At 50.2% G+C, this 18,199-nt stretch overlaps 1 protein-coding gene across 1 annotated transcript; it reads right to left on the bottom strand.

Annotated features, from left to right (window-relative positions):
• Window positions 1-372: 372 nt before the first annotated feature.
• On the bottom strand, window positions 373-873 carry LOC122320313 (AAC-rich mRNA clone AAC11 protein-like). Its single transcript, XM_043208492.1, has one exon. It carries the CDS (start codon window positions 871-873, stop codon window positions 373-375), a length of 501 nt encoding a protein of 166 aa, XP_043064427.1.
• Between the last annotated feature and the right edge of the window lie 17,326 nt (window positions 874-18,199).

The raw sequence follows: 18,199 nt of genomic DNA, 5'->3' as shown, positions 1-18,199 counted from the left end.
ATGCGTCCGGGATAGATTTTGCGTTTAGTTGTCGGTAGTCCACGCACATGCGCCACTTTCCGGTTTTCTTCCGGACCAGGACCAAAGGGGCACTGTGCGGGCTACACGACGGTTCGATACATCCCTGTTCCAACAACGCGTCCACTTGTTCGTCTATGATCCGCTGCATGGCCGGGTTCTTCGGAAAATAGCGTTGTTTAATCGGCCGGTCATCCCTCATAGTGATTCGGTGTTCTGCTATGTTTGCTACTCCCGTCATTCCTTCAAATCGTGCTAGATGTTCGTCAAGGAACGCTTGGACTTGCGGATTAATCTCGCAGTCACTTTCCTGGTACTCCTGGTTGTTTGGTTGAGACCCCTGGGTCTCGATCTCTACGTCGGGTATCCCTCGTGTGTTCTCTGCTGCCGTTCCGTCTTTGTTGTTCTCTGTTGATATTCTGATATTTCCTCGTTGTTCTCTGTGTCTTCCTCGTTGTTCTCTGTGTTTTCCTCGTTGTTCTCTGTGTTTTCCTCGTTGTTCTCTGTGTTTTCCTCGTTGTTCTCTGTGTTTTCCTCGTTGTTCTCTTTGGGCACATTGATAACCCTGTCATTCTGTGGTCCTCCTATGTCATGATTGGCTATGCCAAGCCGCGGTTCCGTTGATGGTGTACTCGATGTCCTGGGCGTATTTTCGTGGCTGAGTGGTCGTCGTGGTCGGGGTCGAGGTGGTGGTTCCGTGTGGTTGCCGTGTTCCGTTCCGATACGCCTGGTCGGCTCATCTTCTCCTGGGCTTCGCCGAGACAGCGTGAGGCTTGCCGTACCACATCGGAGGGTGGTGCCGATGGAAGCGAGAAAGTCCATCCCTAGGATCAAAGGTTCTAGCATGGCGGGCATTACTAGAAGGGGAACCTGAATTGTCTTCCGTGCGAGTGTCACGTCCGCCAGGAGTAACCTAGTTACTTCTACTCGAGACGTATCAGCGAGGTTGATCTGCGTGCGAATCTCCCTAAACTGGTGTGGTTGGCCGACTACATCGGCGATGTCCTGGCTAATGAAACTTCGTGATGTCGATGGCTAAACGCACGTGTCCGCCAATGTCGACCTCGGCGGCGATCCTTCCCCTCTCTATCCTAAGTGGTGCAGTTACTGGCGGTTCTCGGGTGGATTTGGTCCCGTCGGACTCCGCCGGTCGTGGGGACCCATCCCGTTTCCCGGTTGTGGGCGTCGACAGCACTCGACGGTTCGGACGTCTCTTCGTCCACAGTCCCAACAGAAATACTGTCGTGGATTCCGGCAATCGCGGCTAAAATGCCCCGGTGCTCCACAATTCCGGCAAGCATCCCGCACGTCGATTCGGCGATCTGAGGCTGTTACCCGATTAACCCGAGCTGGTGGGGCAGCTCTGGGTTCGGGCGATTTACGCGGTGTGTTTCCGTGGGGAATTCTCTCGGCAAACGTAGGTTGCGCACGACCCTGTGCAGGTGGGTGGTAAGCTGTCGTATTTCTAGGGGCGTGGTTATAGTTGTTTCTTTCGAAACTCCGCTTCTTGACAGCCTCGAACTCGGTGGCCAACAGAGTTAGTTCCCCAATGGTTCGGAACTCGCTACGTCGGATATACATCTGGTATTCCGGCGCGATATTTTCGTACAACCTATTCAGCTCTTGGACCTCCAAGTACCCCGTATGGCGCATGAGAACTTGAAGGTCTAACATAAAGTCTTTGAACGTTTCCCCTTCCCGTTGCTCACGACTCCGAATCTGGTCGTCCAAGCGTTGGAGGTATCGGGGTGGAAGGAAAAACTCGAGGAATTCGCGTCGAAATGTGGTCCAGTCAGCCCCTTGGAGGCGGCTGGTCTGAAACCATTTTTCCGCCCTGCTCGTCAGCAGCCATGGCTCGCGGAAGGAGTCTTAGGTCGATCCCGTAGGATAAGGCCCGGCTTTCGACTTGTTCGATAAAGGCTAAGGGGTCTGTATACCCGTCGAATTGAAGACCCCATTTGCGAATTCGTTCGGGGACGCAGACAAACTCGTGGCGGTTCCGATCGTGGCTCGGATCTATCGCAGGTTCCCGGTTAATGATCACCGGTGGGACGGGGTTCGGCTCGAAGAATATGTCTCGGTCCGTGTTCACCGGGGACACGGGACTCGGGGCACGAGAGGAAAATTGCTTGGCTAGGTCAGCGAGTCGAGCCCACACCTCTTGGGTTTGTTCAGAAGTCCTAACTAGGGTGGCAAAGTTGCGCCGCAAGTCGTCGACGACGCCTTCGGCGGGGAATCCGAATTCGTCAGCAAAGGCTAGTAATTCGGCCTTCGAACGTGAATAAATCCACCGCGAGGGGACCCCAGGATTTGTTAATAAGTGTGGAACGGGCGCACCGGAAATTTTCTGGTCGGGTCCCATGTTTACAGCGTTTCCCTAATGCGTGGTCCTCTTGGAATAATGTCTTCTTTGGTTGGAGTCTCTACTGGCCCTCTTGGGCTATATGGTTTTTTTTTTTTACAGGCACTCGGTCGCGTAGACTGTACGGGATCGCGAAGCAGCACGTGGGCTGGATATCGGACGCGTTCACTAGTTCGTTGAGGTTATTTTTCACGGTCGATGCACTCCTGCTCTAGTTTTCTTCGCGGAATTTTTAGGTTATGTCACTCGTCTTAAGACTACGCACTCCCCATACAGGAGGTAATTTTCCTGGGTTTTTCTCCCAATCAGGTCCCTGCTCGGGCGCCACTTGTAATGTTTGTTCTCTGGCCGGGATAAAATCTCAATCGGGGCCAGGGAATCTCTACAAGAAATTTATATAGAAGGGTGGAACCTGTAGTTGGAATTTGTATGAGGGGGTTGTAGTCTCGGTTAAAGACGGGTGCTACCCGATCGCACTGCTTGGCGGGGAACCGGGTAATAAAACTGGTTTGCTACGCCCTCTACCGGTGGAGAGAATGGTAATCTCAGCACTTGGCGGGGAACCTGGGAATATTTAGTCCGCCGCGCCCTCTGTCGGTGGGAAGAGGTACTGTGAGCGATCCCGCTGCGGGGTGAGGATCCCGGGAATATTCGGTGGTAGTTGGCTACGGCGGAGGATTCTGACTGGACTCGGAATCTGCGGAGGCGGGGGAATCTACACTCCGGGTGGACTCGGAGTGTATTAGGGGAGGCTTAGGTTCTACCCTCCGGCTGGACTCGGAGTCTACAAGGAGTCCAAGGTTCTACACTCCGGCTGGGCTCGGAGTCTACAAGGATTTCAAGGTGCTATATTCCGGTTGGACTCGGAGTCTACAGGGGTTATAAGGTGCTATATTCCGGTTGGACTTGGAGTCTACAGGGATTATAAGGTACTGCACTCCGGTTGGACTCGGAGTTTGCAGGGATCTTAAGGTGTTACTCTCCGGTTGACTCGGAGGCTACGGGGTAGGGGAAGGAAAAGGGGTGTAGGTGTAGTAATAATTCACGAGATTTTATATAGCTTTTCTAGTTAATTTTATTCAAAGAGGGGGGCCCTGGCTGCTGCTCGCACAATAGGTGTATTTGGCTTACGTGGATGGTGGTGTGGGTATACCGGTAGCCGTACGGATCGCTAGTCACTAAACGCGTGTCAATGTTTGGTGCCCGGAGGAGGGGTCCTTGAGCAGGCGTCTGCACTCGGCAAAGGTCAGGAACGGAAGAGACCGAGCTAATCCCCGGTAATCGCGAAGTTGGCTGCGATTCTCCGGTCAGAGATCGCACTTTTGTCGAGTATCGCGTTCGGGGCGCGAGTGCGATAACGCGTTAGGGTCGGGGTGTGGGTCTTGGCTTAATCTAACAAAATATCCTTATTTTGTAATACTTAAACTAATACTGGGTGGAGGACTCCGTGTCCGAACTTATAGCTAATAATTATAACAAAGAAAAAATAATAACTTAAAATTTGTGCGCCCTCAATTTAGGGCGTTACAACGTCTACGAGGGAAACGTCTACGGGGGGGAACGTCTACGGGGGGAACGTCTACGAGGGGAACGCCTATAAAGGAAATGTCTATGTCTTCGAGGGGAGAGTCTACCACGAACGGAGTTCTACGGGGAAAGTGTCTCGGGAGGAATTCTGGGCATCTGGATCTTCGAGGGATGCATGGGCGACGAAGGAAACAGGAGGAAACAACCGGAGCGGATACGAGCTTCGTTTTCCTTTCCGAAGTAAGGAGGGAATGTGAGGAGTTGGATAACTCCCCACAAATAATCACGGGCTGGATAAAAGGATAGCGTGGCCGCGGTGGACCTTGGACCCGGTCACGCGATCCAAACGAAGAAACAACGGGATCGCGGTGGACCTTGGACCCGGTCACGCGATCCAACCGAAGAAGTAACGGAATCTCCGCTGGACCTTGGACCCGTACGAAAAGGAAACGCCGAGGATTAACGGGACCAGGGGGCCCTATATAAGCGGGCCCGCAGTTCAGCCGGGATCAGTCAAAGAGAAGTGAAACTCAAGTACACATCAGACAGCGAGAAGTCAAGCGAGGATACAAGCAAGGATTCAAGCGAGGACGAACAGAAAGAGCAGGACGAGGAAGGATCAACGGCGTGGACGAAGGACACGAGGATCCCAAGCAAGCAGTCTACAGGGAGCAAGATCGCTACGTCGAGACTTAAAGTTGCAAGTCTCCGAATTGAGACACAGGTAGCTGAGGTCCTGTGGGCAGCACACGAATCGAACTAGGCGCCTGTGACCACCCCTGGTTGGAGACATTGAGCCTGGCGTATTGCCCGGCGGGTCCTGACCAAATCTACACATACGAGTCCTTAATCGAGTAAACGTGTCCTCGGTGGGGAAGAGTCAAGAACCAGACGCATACTGTAGAGTCTACCAGACCGTGATCCGGCGTACGCTTGGTCCGTCTCGTGGCGAGAGTTGCGTTCTGGTGCGACAAGCCGCGAAGGACGCGCAATTGAACGGCACGGGTGTTAAAGGCGTGCACGCCGAGAACCCTGCTGTGTCTGCCAGAGTCCTGGAGCAGCGAAACCCCGAGACCCAGGGATTGAACAGCCCCAGCACGGAGTAGTAGGGACTAGGGTGGAACCCAGATAGTCCAACTCCATCACGTGAGGTACCCGACATCGACGGCAGCGATCGAGCGGGAGCACAGGAGAAGGATTCAACCCAGGAGGCGACATCGAGGGAAGCGTACCAGAGAGCGTCAAGAGCAGCATACCGAGGCGAGCAATATATCAAATTGTCAGATTTAGAGATGAAATAAACAAGTTTGAAGTCAAAAAATCAACGTTGTCTTCTCATTCACTGGTGGGGCAATCACAACATATAAATTTGGTGGGACGAACGTACAACCATTACTGAGCTAGCCGCACAATCAAGTAGCGAGCATAAAAGCAACAAAAACAGTTCGTTACAACCCTCAATAGTACACGGCTATTGCCCATTCGAACTCGTTTTTGGTAAAATAGCTCCAAACATACCCTTTTCTTCAAACTCCATTGACCCAGTTTACAATATAGAAGACGACAACAAAGAACTCAAATATACACTACAATTAGCCCAAAACAAAGCAAACCAAATGATAGAAAAATACAAATTAAAACAAAAACTAAACTATGATAAACACACAAATAATGTTAACATACAAATAGGCCAAAAAATTTTGCTAAGAAACAAAATAGGACATCCCAGCGGGAAAGTGGTAAGGAGGTTTTTAATGTACTGGAAATCCTGCTGCTTTTAGCAGGCGTTGGGGTAGGGATAGACGAAAACCTACTTCTTTTAGCAGGCTTAGGTAAGGGGATTATAATTTTCAAGACAAAAACCAGTGGATTTCCACATAGAAACCACCTTCACCCCTTACTTTTGTGTGTCACCTCCGTGTATTTTGAAAGGAGAGGCGGCAAAAATGTAAGGGGTGAATGATGTTTTTGACCTTCGGCTTGTATGAAGAAACCTCTGGAAAGAAGCATATTTTCCATAGGTTTTTTTCCCCGCTGGGATAAGCTAGACAACCAATACATAGAAAAATACACCATTGTAAACTTACCCGAAAAAAACAATCTCATAATAGAACATGAAAAAACAAACTATACACTTAAATAGAATTAAGTTAATAGCTTAATAAAAAAAAAAAACCTAATAGTAACTTTAACAATTTATATATTATATTTTTTTTCCAAAAAAGGGAGGTGTAACATTCGTATGACAGCCTTTCGTATATAAACATCGTATATAAACAAACAATATAACAACCTTTGCATAACAGACATAAACCATGCTCCAAAGCTCCTTTTCTCGATCAATCTGAATAAACTTATGTAAGGATGCTAATCACGGGCCAGGATAAATACTCAGTCTATCCAGGGTCCCCTACAGAAATATTTATTATTTACGGAGACAGGAAAAGGAGGCGGGTTTCCTAGTTAGGTGTGTGATTCGAGAGAGGGAAAATCGGGGTTGTCTGCGTGCCGTGATCACGCCGTCGGCCCGTCAACCGGGCGACCAGCGGACCTGGACAGGCTAATGGCGACCGATCCCGTCAGCCGGGAGTCGGCTGTCCGGCCCCGTCAACTGGGTGCCGGAACCCTACTAGGGGTGGAGGGTTATGAGCGGCCGATCCCGTCACCCGGGAATCGGTTAGCCGGCCCCGTCATCCGGTGGCCGGTGCTCCTAAATACGAGGGAGAGAAGGATATGAGCGGCCGATCCCGTCACCCGGGAATCGGTTAGCCGGCCCCGTCATCCGGTGGCCGGTGCTCGAACTACGAGGGAAGGGGTAAGAGCGGCCGATCCTGTCATCCGGGAATCGGTTAGCCGGCCCCGTCATCCGGTGGCCGGTGCTCCTAAATACGAGGGAGGGAAAGATATGTGGAGAAAGGGGCGGCTCCGTCACCCGGAGACCGCCCTTACTGAAAATAACTTCAAGCCGGTTGTAATTTATGTTCTTTTATAGTTTATTACAATATTTTAGTCAAACCTAACTGTCCCTACTACCCTACGCGCACATCCTGGCCACCCCGTAGGGATGGCCCACGGCCGGCTCACCCGTTTACTCCTCGGACTCCATGTCCACGTGCTCTGGTTGCTTGGTATTCCTTCCTTTTCCGCGTTTGCGTCTTGCTCGTTCCAAATTCAAAAGCCAACTCCACGTCTTACTCCTTCTGGAGCTAAAAAGCGACTCCTCGATCGGCGAAAAGCGGATGCTGTTCCAAGCTCGTGCTCCTCTCCTCTCGTGCGTGGCTCTCCTGGTTCGGCCGTCGGCTCTGCCGGTTGTCGGCTGCCGAGAGCGTAAAGTTTGGAGAGATGATGTCGGCAATGTTGCCGAAGCGTGTTGCTGGCGATGATGTCGGCAGTGTTGCCGAAGTGTGTTGCTGGCGATGATGTCGGCAGTGTTGCCGAAGCGTGTTGCTGGCGATGATGTCGGCAATGTTGCCGAAGCGTGTTGCTGGCGATGATGTCGGCGATGTTGCCGATGATGTTGACGGTGATGTGGCCGGCGATATTGGCGGTGATGTGCAGATACAATGGTTCTAAATCCTAACTTAAAACTATTCTTAACTAATAATATATGCAGGTGGGGCGGGGCCCCGTGAGGGATACCTCACATCCCATCCCTTCTTCGGGGATGCGGAAAGACTGTGACCAGGTGGCCGCCTCGTGTTACCTGGATCCGGTACCGTATTTCCCCGACCTCGTCCAGGAAACGGATATTTCCTTGCTGGTGGAGGCGCCTCTGGATGCGGTTGTGCAGTTCACTGGGGATCCACCCGTCGGCGGTGGTCCACCCCTCTGGGGCGCGCATCTGGGCCTCGGGGTGCGGTACGTCGTCCGGAAGGGTCTCCTCCTCTGTCGTGGGGTGGCGGAAACGCGATCGGTATGTGTCGGTGGCGGGCAGTGATCTTACCCGTCGCACGGGTTTGGGCGGCGACGCGGTGGCTGCACCCACTACGGCCGCAGCGTTGTCGGGCAAAGTGGGCGTCCGTGCTTCTGGGGTGTCAGCCGATCGTGTGGCGGCTCGTGGCTGGGAACATCGCCAGAATGGTCTCGGCGGCGGCTCGCCCGGCGGCGCGCTGGGAGGCGGCCGAGGTGGTGGGGCCCTCTGGGGATGCCAAATGCTGTAGCAGTTGGTGCAGTGCCCCGTTGCCCGTGGGCGTGCGCTCTCCCGAACGGGCAGTCTGCTCGCATGCCCGGTGTGTTCGTGCTGGTTGTGGTGGTGGAGTCGAGGTCCGTTCCGAGTCCTTCTTGGTCCCGCAGAATGGTGCCGATGGCTCCAGACCTCTGAAATGGACTCTCCTTGCGTGGTTAACATTGGGTGGGGCGCTCCCGGGACGAAGACGTGTGTATGCAGCCGTGCGATGTCTTCGTGTGCGGTGCGCCCGTGTGGCGGCTTCTCGTTGAGCGTCGGGACGTGGCGCTGAGTGCGCCTGTGGGGCGGCGTGTGTGTGCGCCTGTGGGGCGGCGTGTGTGTGCGCCGGTGTAGCGGCTTCCAAGTATACCTGTGAGGCGGCGTGTGAGTGCGCCGATGTGGCGGCTTCTGGGTGCGCCTGTGAGGCGGCTTGTGTGTGCGCCTGGGTATCGGCCGGTGTGTGCGCCTGTGAGGCGGCTTCTGTGTGCGCTTGTGAGGCGGCTTCTGAGTGCGCCTGTTTTTTTTTTTTTTTTTTTTTTTTTATATAGGGGGAAAGCTTGAAGAGCCGAAGTGTGGGTCTTTCACCCACTAAAACCCTGAACCTACTCTCCGTTTTCCTCTCACGGCACAACCTCAGGGGGTTAACCTTGGGTATTACTTCATGAGGGGGGAGATGGCCTGAAAGCCGCAACTAGTAATTAAACTAGGTTTGAAGTCGATTGCGCTGACTTTCATGACAAAGACTGTCATTTTGCTTACGGCATCCCAATTGTTTTGTGAACGGCTTCCCAATCGCTAAGCTGAGCTCATGCCTTAAAGCTTCGAATCTCGGACAGACAAAGAATACATGTTCTGCGTCTTCCATTGCCCCCGCACAGTGTGTGCAAAAGGGGTCTGTCTCGTGCCAATGCAGTCCTCCGCACGCCGGTAAGTTGTAGCCTCCAACACTTCGGGACTCTACAACCTCACTTCTTTATTTTCAGGTAGCACTCGCGCGATTTTCTTCGGTAGGAACTTGTTTTCGCGAACTCGGATATAAAAACACGTCCGGCTCGCAGCAACTTTTCCGCCAATCTGTGTCAATCTGTGTGTGGCGGCTTCTGAGTGCGCCTGTGAGGCGGCTTCTCGTTGAGTAGCCCAGCTAGGGGTGGTGCATGAACTTACTTGGTTGACATCGTGTGGGGCGCTCCCGGGGCGAAGACGTGTGTATGCAGCCGTGCGATGTCTTCGTGGGCGGTGCGCCCGTGTGGCGGATCCTCGTTGTGGGTCGAAGCGTGGCTCCGTGTGCGCCTGTGAGGCGGCTTCTGGGTGCGCCTGTGAGGCGGCTTGTAAGTGCGCCTGTGTGGCGGCTTCTCGTTGTGCGGGTAGTGCTCCAGCCCAGCTTGGGGCCGTGCATGCGTCTGCGTGGTTAACCTTGTGTGGGGCGCTCCCGGGACGAATACGTGTATATGCAGCCGTGCGATGTCTTCGTGTGCGGTGCACCCATGTGGCGGTTTCCAAGTGCGCCTGTGAGGCGGCGTGTGAGTGCGCCTGGGTAGCGGCTTCCGAGTGCGCCTGTGAGGCGGCTGACGTGTGCGCCCGTGGGGCGGCTTGTGAGGCGGCGGCCGTGTGTTGTGGCGGCGTTGTTGCGGCGCGTTCGCTTCGTGTCGGTGCTGGCGAGCTGGTTCTCGCAAGTCGAGCCGGGGTTGGTGGCTGAAGCTTGAGGGCAATGCCCCCACACTGTAGTGTGGCTCCGCTGTAGCACAGGAAATCCATGCCGAGCAGAAGGTCGTCCAGCACTTCCGCCATGGTGAGAGCGGAGACGCTGATCCGAGCTTTCCCCAACTGGATCGTGACTCGTAGGGCCTGTGTGAGCTCCCTGTCGGTTCCGTCTGCTAGCTTTACCTGTGTCCGTACGGCGCGGTGATTCCTTCCATCGTCGAGTTTTCTCGCCAGGCGCTCGCTTATAAAGCTATGCGAGGCCCCCGTATCCAAGGTGGCGGTGAGCGGGCGTCCCTCGACCGTGACCTGTGCGCGGATACGGTTCCGATCCTGTTGGATGGCGTTGCTTACTGGGTGCGGGAGTTTGGTGGGTTCCTCGGGTGACTTCCTGATACTCGAGGCCCTTGCCCGTTTCCCGGCGTCTGGTTCCTGCAGCACTCGATAGTGCGTATGCCCTGGCGACCACAGTCCCAGCAGAACATGATTCTCTGGTTCCGGCATTCCGCGGCGTAGTGGCCGGCCTGGCCACAGTTTCGGTTGGAGTTTCCTCCGGTGCCTCGGCTGGCGCGCTCGTCGGTCGCGTCCCCAGGGCGTGGCACCTGCGGTGTGTAAGCAGGGTTCGCCCTGGGTCGTGCGACTCTGCTATGGGATGGATACTCAGCGTCTGGGCTTGCTGATGATGGGTATCCACGGATGGTTCGGCCTCCTCGGCTGCAGGCATCCTTAAAGTTGGCCACCAGGTGCGTGAGTTCGGTCAGCGTCTTGAAATCCTGGCGGCGGGTGAACACCTGGTACTCGGGCAGCATGTTCTCGTAGATTCGTTCTAATTCTTGCTCGGGTCGGAATCCAGGGCGGCGCATCTGGAGGCGAAGATCCACCAGGTATTCCTTGAACGGGTCATTCACTTTCTGGAAGTGAGAGCGGATCTCGTCGTCGAGGCGTTGATAGTACCGGGGCGGCAGGAAAAATTCTAAAAATTCCCGGCGGACTTCTGCCTAGGTCCGTCCCTGCAGATCACTGGTTCGGAACCAGCTCCCCGCTCGGCCAGTCAAGAGGGCAATGATAGCGTGAGACAAATACTCCCGGTCAATCCGGTAGGTATCCGCCAGTTCTTCGATGTGTTCCACGAGGCTGAGCGGGTCTGAGGTGCCGTCGAAGGACAGTCCCCATTTGGTCGCTTTGTCGACCAACATCAGGCAGATGCCTGCGTCGAACTGGGATGCACTGGCGCGTGCCAGTGATTTCCCTCGCGGAAGGGATGTACTTGCGTTCCAACTCCCCAAGCCGGATCAGTGTGTCCTCGGAGTGTTCCGGTTGCCTGGCGAACGCATACAGTCGGGCTCGCTGTTCCTCAACCGTGCCGTTCTGCTCCAGGCCGAGATCGAGAAGGATAGCCTCGAGCTCGTGCTTCTTCCTGTATGAGATCCAGGAAATTCCCATGTTGCTTGATGTGTGTTCTTCGTAGTCCTGTGTGTCCTTGTAGTCCTGTGTATCCTTGATTGTCCTGGCTAGGGTGCGGGAGAGGCGATGTATGTCCTTGAGTATCCTTGATGTCCTTGAGAGGATGTGTATCCTTGATGTCCTTGAGGGATGTGTACCCTTGATGTCCTTGGCGTGTGTATCCTTGAGTGATCCTGTTGATCGATGTTTCCTCCTGTGGCTCTGTTGATCGACTGTCCTCCTGTGTGTGTCGGCTGGCGACCTAAATACTTCTCGGCTTTGCCAGCGTCGGGCGTCCCGTTTGGTAAGGGACCAGTAGTGCGTAAGGGAACTAAATTTTTCTAATCTCGTGGTTGCCGGCTGCGGCGTCCACGTGGCTTAAGTTTGGCGGCTCTCTATCTCTCCCTTCTGTTCTCTCTCGTATGACTGAGCGTCTACGTGTGTACTAGCTTGCCTTTATTTCGTGTCGTGTGCGACGACATTCCTCGTATACTCTGATTTGCCAAACATATTGGACTGTACTTTCTTGCCTTTATTTCGTGTCGTGTGCGACGACATTTTTCCTCTCTCGTATGACTGTACCTGCTTACGTTTGTTTTAAGTCTTGTGCGACGACTTTTCCCTCTCTCGCAGTCTCTCTCCTCGCAGTTACTTTTCCCTATTCCTCTTTTCGTTGAAAAAGCGTGTTTCCCTAGCTTTCGTCCCTAACCTCAAACTTTGACCTGATTTTTCTTCTGGTGGTTCCGCGAAGGATGAAAATGTCCTTTCATTATCCTGCCTAGTCCCTGTTCGGGCGCCATCTGTAAGGATGCTTATCACGGGCCAGGATAAATACTCAGTCTATCCAGGGTCCCCTACAGAAATATTTATTATTTACGGAGACAGGCAGGAAAAGGAGGCGGGTTTCCTAGTTAGGTGTGTGATTCGAGGGGGAAAATCGGGGTTGTCTGCGTGCCGTGATCACGCCGTCGGCCCGTCAACCGGGCGACCAGCGGACCTGGACAGGCTAATGGCGACCGATCCCGTCAACCGGGAGTCGGCTGTCCGGCCCCGTCAACCGGGTGCCGGAGCCCTACTAGGGGTGGAGGGTTATGAGCGGCCGATCCCGTCACCCGGGAATCGGTTAGCCAGCCCCGTCAGCCGGTTGCTGGTGCTCCAAGGAGAGGGAGGTAGTGTGCGGCCGATCCTGTCACCCGGGAATCGGTTAGCCGGCCCCGTCAGCCGGTTGCCGGTGCTCGAACTACGAGGGAAGGGGTAAGAGCGGCCGATCCCGTCACCCGGGAATCGGTTGGCCGGCCCCGTCATCCGGTGGCCGGTGCTCCTAATTGCGAGGGGGAAGGATATGAGCAGCCGATCCCGTCACCCGGGAATCGGTTAGCCGGCCCCGTCATCCGGTGGCCGGTGCTCCTAAATACGAGGGAGGGAAAGATATGTGGAGAAAGGGGCGGCTCCGTCACTCGGAGAACGCCTTTACTGAAAATAACTTCAAGCCGATTGTAATTTATGTTCTTTTATAGTTTATTACAATATTTTAGTCAAACCTAACTGTCCCTACTACCCTACGCGCACACCCTGGCCACCCCGTAGGGATGGCCCACGGCCGGCTCACCCGTTTACTCCTCGGACTCCATGTCCACGTGCTCTGGTTGCTTGGTATTCCTTCCTTTTCCGCGTTTGCGTCTTGCTCGTTCCAAATTCAAAAGCCAACTCCACGTCTTACTTCTTCTGGAGCTAAAAAGCGACTCCTCGATCGGCGAACAGCGGATGCTGTTCCAAGCTCTCGCTGCTGCTACCGACCGCGGCAGCGCCCCTTACGCTGCCTCCGTGCCGTTGTCGTCGTCCTGCTTCTTCTGCAGCTTCCCTGCACCCGCGTCTCTCTACGCGATCGTGCTCCTCTCCTCTCGTGCGTGGCTCTCCTGGTTCGGCCGTCGGCTCTGACGGTTGTCGGCTGCCGAGAGCGTAAAGTTTGGAGAGATGATGTCGGCAATGTTGCCGAAGCGTGTTGCTGGCGATGATGTCGGCAGTGTTGCCGAAGTGTGTTGCTGGCGATGATGTCGGCAGTGTTGCCGAAGCGTGTTGCTGGCGATGATGTCGGCAGTGTTGCCGAAGTGTGTTGCTGGCGATGATGTCGGCAGTGTTGCCGAAGCGTGTTGCTGGCGATGATGTCGGCAATGTTGCCGAAGCGTGTTGCTGGCGATGATGTCGGCGATGTTGCCGATGATGTTGACGGTGATGTGGCCGGCGATATTGGCGGTGATGTGCAGATACAATGGTTCTAAATCCTAACTTAAAACTATTCTTAACTAATAATATATGCAGGTGGGGCGGGGCCCCGTGAGGGATACCTCACACTTAAAAGCTCTTTTAATAACCGTATGTCTCATATTAACTAATGTAAAATTACGGTAAGAACATAAGAACAGTTAGGATTAAGCTTATGCATAAGAACTAATGTAAACCGAAACGTATAAAAGACGGCCCTTGAGCTTGAATAAATTCATTCAAACATTACCCTATTACAGCGGACCTCGTTGACAAGTCTTCGTCATATTTGATATGCTTCGATTTATAAATGGAAAATCGCACAAACAGACGTCACTCGTGCCATCAGCCGAATAACTTGGTTCGGCGTTTTTGGAGGTGGTGTCTGCATTGCAGCGAATCTAGTTCAAAAATGAAATTGAAAAGCTACATAAATCCTTGACTTTACAACCATGTTATCAGAAACTTAATCTATTTTTGTATCCTCATCAAGCTGGCAAAAAATTGCAGTTTCGTTCAATTATGTCTACAATATTTACATCGTTCAAAATGTCATGCAGGTCCACGTGACTTGATGGCTATTCTTCGGCAACAAATTTGGTTAGTGTGTACATTGCTTTCGTTATAAGCCAGTTTTGCCAACTCAAATAATGGGAAATATACCTGCTGATCGTCTTCATGGCAATAGGCCGTTCGAAATCGGTGGAGTGGATTTTTGTGGTCCAATTTATGTAACCTTAGAAATTAGAGGGAAGTCAGCTGTAAAGATGTACATAAATTGCCATATTTGTTTGTTTTGCCTCTAAGGCTGTTCCCATAGAACTTGCTTCAGACCTCACTTCTAAATTATTCATCATGTGTTTGTCTAGGTTTGTTGGCCGGCGTGGGCGTGTTCAGAAAATTTACTGCGACAATGCCACCAATTTTGCTACAGGAGTTCAAGGATCACTTCATTGCCAAAAAGGATGCCATAATGGAATTCGGTGCCACGCGTGGGATCACTATTTCGTTCATCCCCGCCCCAAGCGCCGCATTTCGGCGACCTCTGGGAGGCGGCCGTGAAATCGGTCAAAGGATTAATAATCAAGGCCGTGAGCAGTGCAGTGCTCCGGCAGGACGAACTGAGCACCGTGTTGGTAGAGGTAGAAGCCATCTTAAATTCGAGGCCCATGGTCGTGAGCAGCTCCAACCCAAACGATGGCGAAACAGTAACCCCCATTCGTGACAAGTCTGCCAGTAACAAACGACAAGTAGCTCAGCTTAAAGAGATGGTAACTGATATCCGCCGTCAAGCAACGGTTTTGGGTAGATTGACAACACGATTAAACTATCGTCGTGGTCCACGAAGACAACAGTTCGCCTCAGCAGTGGCTACTAGGAGTCATCGAGGAGGTGATCAAAGGCAAGGATGGAAATGTTCGAGTGGCAGTCGTCAGAGATAAGTCTGGCTTTTTTAAGCATTCCATTCGTCGGATAGCTCCTTTGCCTTGGAGCTCATAACGCCTTGCAGCCGTTTAACGCGGCCGATGTTTAGTCATTTCATTTCCATGGTTGAAGTCCTACTGTTTAGATATATATTTATGTAACTATAGCTAAAACAAATTCTTTATATTAAGCTTAAACTTACTCTTATTAAATTATTACTTTTAAGCTAAATGCGCTCGTTAATGGTCGCGCTCACTGGAATTCTCTCTTTGTTACACATATTGAAATTAGCAGTCTTACACATACACTCGCAATAATGCCAGCGCATTAGCTTAACAGCAAACCATTTGAAATTAAAAATATCACTTGAGAATAAGAACTGAACCAAAACGCACGTATTCACTTCGCATAATTAACTTGATTTCGGAACTGAAGTTGCTTGTGGCACAGGGCCACTTTATAAGGGAAAACCCTTTTTGGACCTCTTACAGTTTTATGCCGAACCGTTTTTGCTACAGGAGAAACTTGCAGTTTTTAAAATACTTGGTTACTACAGTAACCTAGAAAAGGAAAAAACAACCAGAAGTAAATTTGCTTTCAAATAAGATCGCCGATCCGCAATCCTGCAGCCTAATTTGCAGCTGTCGGTTCTTAAAGTTCTTAAAGACTTAATACTCTTGGGCGAAGTTTTAGATAAAACCTTTAACAGTTATTTTATTTTCAACAGAATAGTACACATTTTTCTGAACTCTTGAACAAGTTTTCTTAAATTAAACGATTTTTCTATTTATTTCCCATATTTTGGACGACTTTTATATTTATGAAATTTAATTCAAAAGTCGTTAAAAAAGTCTAAATTCCAAAAATCATCATTTTCTGATGAAAAACAACAATGTAATAATTTTATTTCCGTTATTTCTATATATATTATTCGATCTTTCCTATGGCAGCTATATGATATAGTTGTCGGATTTTAATGAAATTTTTTTCTCAATTCACGTTATAATTTGTTTTCCATTATATCTAATATATAAAATTCTCGTGTCACAATTTTTGTGACCTTACTACTCCGAAACGGCTATACCGATAAAGTGCGTTTCTACCTCATCACACTGACAAGCACACGCTATCATAGCATTTAAAATCAATTTAAACTGGGGCAAAAATCGTTCATCATAAAGTAAAATCATTAATTCTATTTATGAGTGTTTTGTCCAGTGAGCTATGCCAAGAAAACGCAAAGCGGGTACTTTGAGCCGTGATACAAGTAGATCTCGATACATGCGAAATAGAAGATCCGAAAGAATAGCGCAATTGCATCAAGAAGAGCCAGAAGATACACGAGCTGAACGCAATGAAGTCAGAGAAAATCCAGAAGATACACCACCTGAACCATTGAACGGCTCACTTATCGGCACGGATCCAGATTCTAACGTGTTCCTGAAGTCAATTCGAACATTTAATTCATGCTTTCAAATGACATCGTTCGAAGCAACAGAAATAGGTTGAAATACTAATGCAAATTGTCAAAATTACAATTCTACATTCAAAATTAGAGGCCAAGTTTATCATAAAATGGGCTCACTGCTGCCAATGCCAAATGAACAAAATAAATTCTTACAAATCTACTTTATGGGCGGAGAGGATTCCGGAAGCGCACTTGCCAATCGCGTGAATGCGCGTTGTGATTAAAATAACCTGGATTCATTTTATGCCAAACGCAATTATAATAACTTAAACATACATACATAAATACATATGTAAGTCTAGAACTGAGTAATTTTTGTACAGAAATTATAAAGTCATAATTTACTCAGTTCTAGATTTATGTAGAAAGCATGAATTAAATGTTCGAATTGACTTCTGGAACACATTAGAATCTGGATCCGTGCCGATAAGTAAGCCGTTCAATGGTTCAGGTGGTGTTTCAATTTCTGGTAGTTGCACTTTTCCAGACGCGCACCACATTCCAGCTGGCTCATTTTTAAATTTCAGAGCATGACATTGCGGACATTCCTTGTCCATAGCACCAATTACCACTTTTGAGTGAGCATATTACTCTATATCGGGCTCATACTGGAATGCTAGACGCAGTAATGAATTATATAAAAATGCTCGATGTACCTGTTGTCGTTGATGGTCATTTGTTCTGCCTCTATTGACTGTGACACGGCGTGGTTGTCGTTGTTCTAATCTTCTGACTTCGTTGCGTTCAGCTCGTGTATCTTCTGGCTCTTCTTGATGCAATTGCGCTATTCTTTCGGATTTTCTATTTCGCATGTATCGTGATCTACTTGTATCATGGCTCAAATCTCACTCTTTGCGTTTTCTTGGCATTGCTCACTGGACAAAACACTCTTAAATAGAATTCATGATTTTACTTAATGATGAAGGATTTTTGCCCCAGTTTAAATTGATTTAAAATGCTATGGTAGCGTGTTTTTGTCAGTGTGATGAGGTAGAAACTCACTTCATATGCGATTTTTGTTTGCGAACACGATTTAAGAGGATGAAAAATAGACGTTGGGTAATTGTCAGACTTACTCAATACGCTCACAAAATTTCATGAGAATCGGTATAGCCGTTTCGAAGGAGTAAGGTCACAAAAACTGTGACACGAGAATTTTATATATTAGATAGATATTTCGATCTTTTGTATGGCAGCTATATGATAGAGTTATCCGATTTTGATCAAGTTTAATCCGAAATTCATTAGTGGTTAAAAAACGCCATCTAGAAGAAATCAAGTCGATCTGATCAAAAACAACGGCGTGAAAGAACGGCGTTCTTTCGTATGGGAACTATCCGATATAGTTGGCCGATCCGGCCCGTTGCGACTTATATACTGCGTGCAATAACTACACACCTTTTGGGAAAGTTTCAGCAAGATAGATATAAAACTGAGAGACTAGTTTGCGCAGAAACGGACAGGAGGACAGACGGACAGACGGACAGACGTATTTCGATTCAGATTGTGATGCTGATCAAGAATATATATACTTGATGGGGTCTGAGGTGTCTCCTTCACTGCGTTGCAAACTTCTGGCCAAAATTATAATAACCTTTGCTCTGCAAGGGTATAAAAATAAGAGTGAATGATAACGGTAAAAAATAATTTAAAGTTTGAATACTCGCTAGGCTTGATTTCAGTCAGCAAATACAAAAAAATAATATCACTTGCTTTTTATTGGCCGGTAGTTTAATATTCATAGTACCCTCCCATAAAAATAGATCGTAAATCCTTACTTAGCAATCGCCCCTTTTTCTGTGCATCTACATTGCATTTGGTACGCCGTTTT

The sequence above is a fragment of the Drosophila ficusphila genome, unplaced genomic scaffold (genome assembly GCF_018152265.1).
Source record: "Drosophila ficusphila isolate 14025-0441.05 unplaced genomic scaffold, ASM1815226v1 contig_470, whole genome shotgun sequence".
In the NCBI taxonomy this organism is placed as follows: Eukaryota; Metazoa; Arthropoda; class Insecta; order Diptera; family Drosophilidae; genus Drosophila; species Drosophila ficusphila.
The sequence above is the reverse complement of the archived record's forward strand: the minus strand, read 5'-3'. Positions and strand labels throughout refer to the sequence as shown.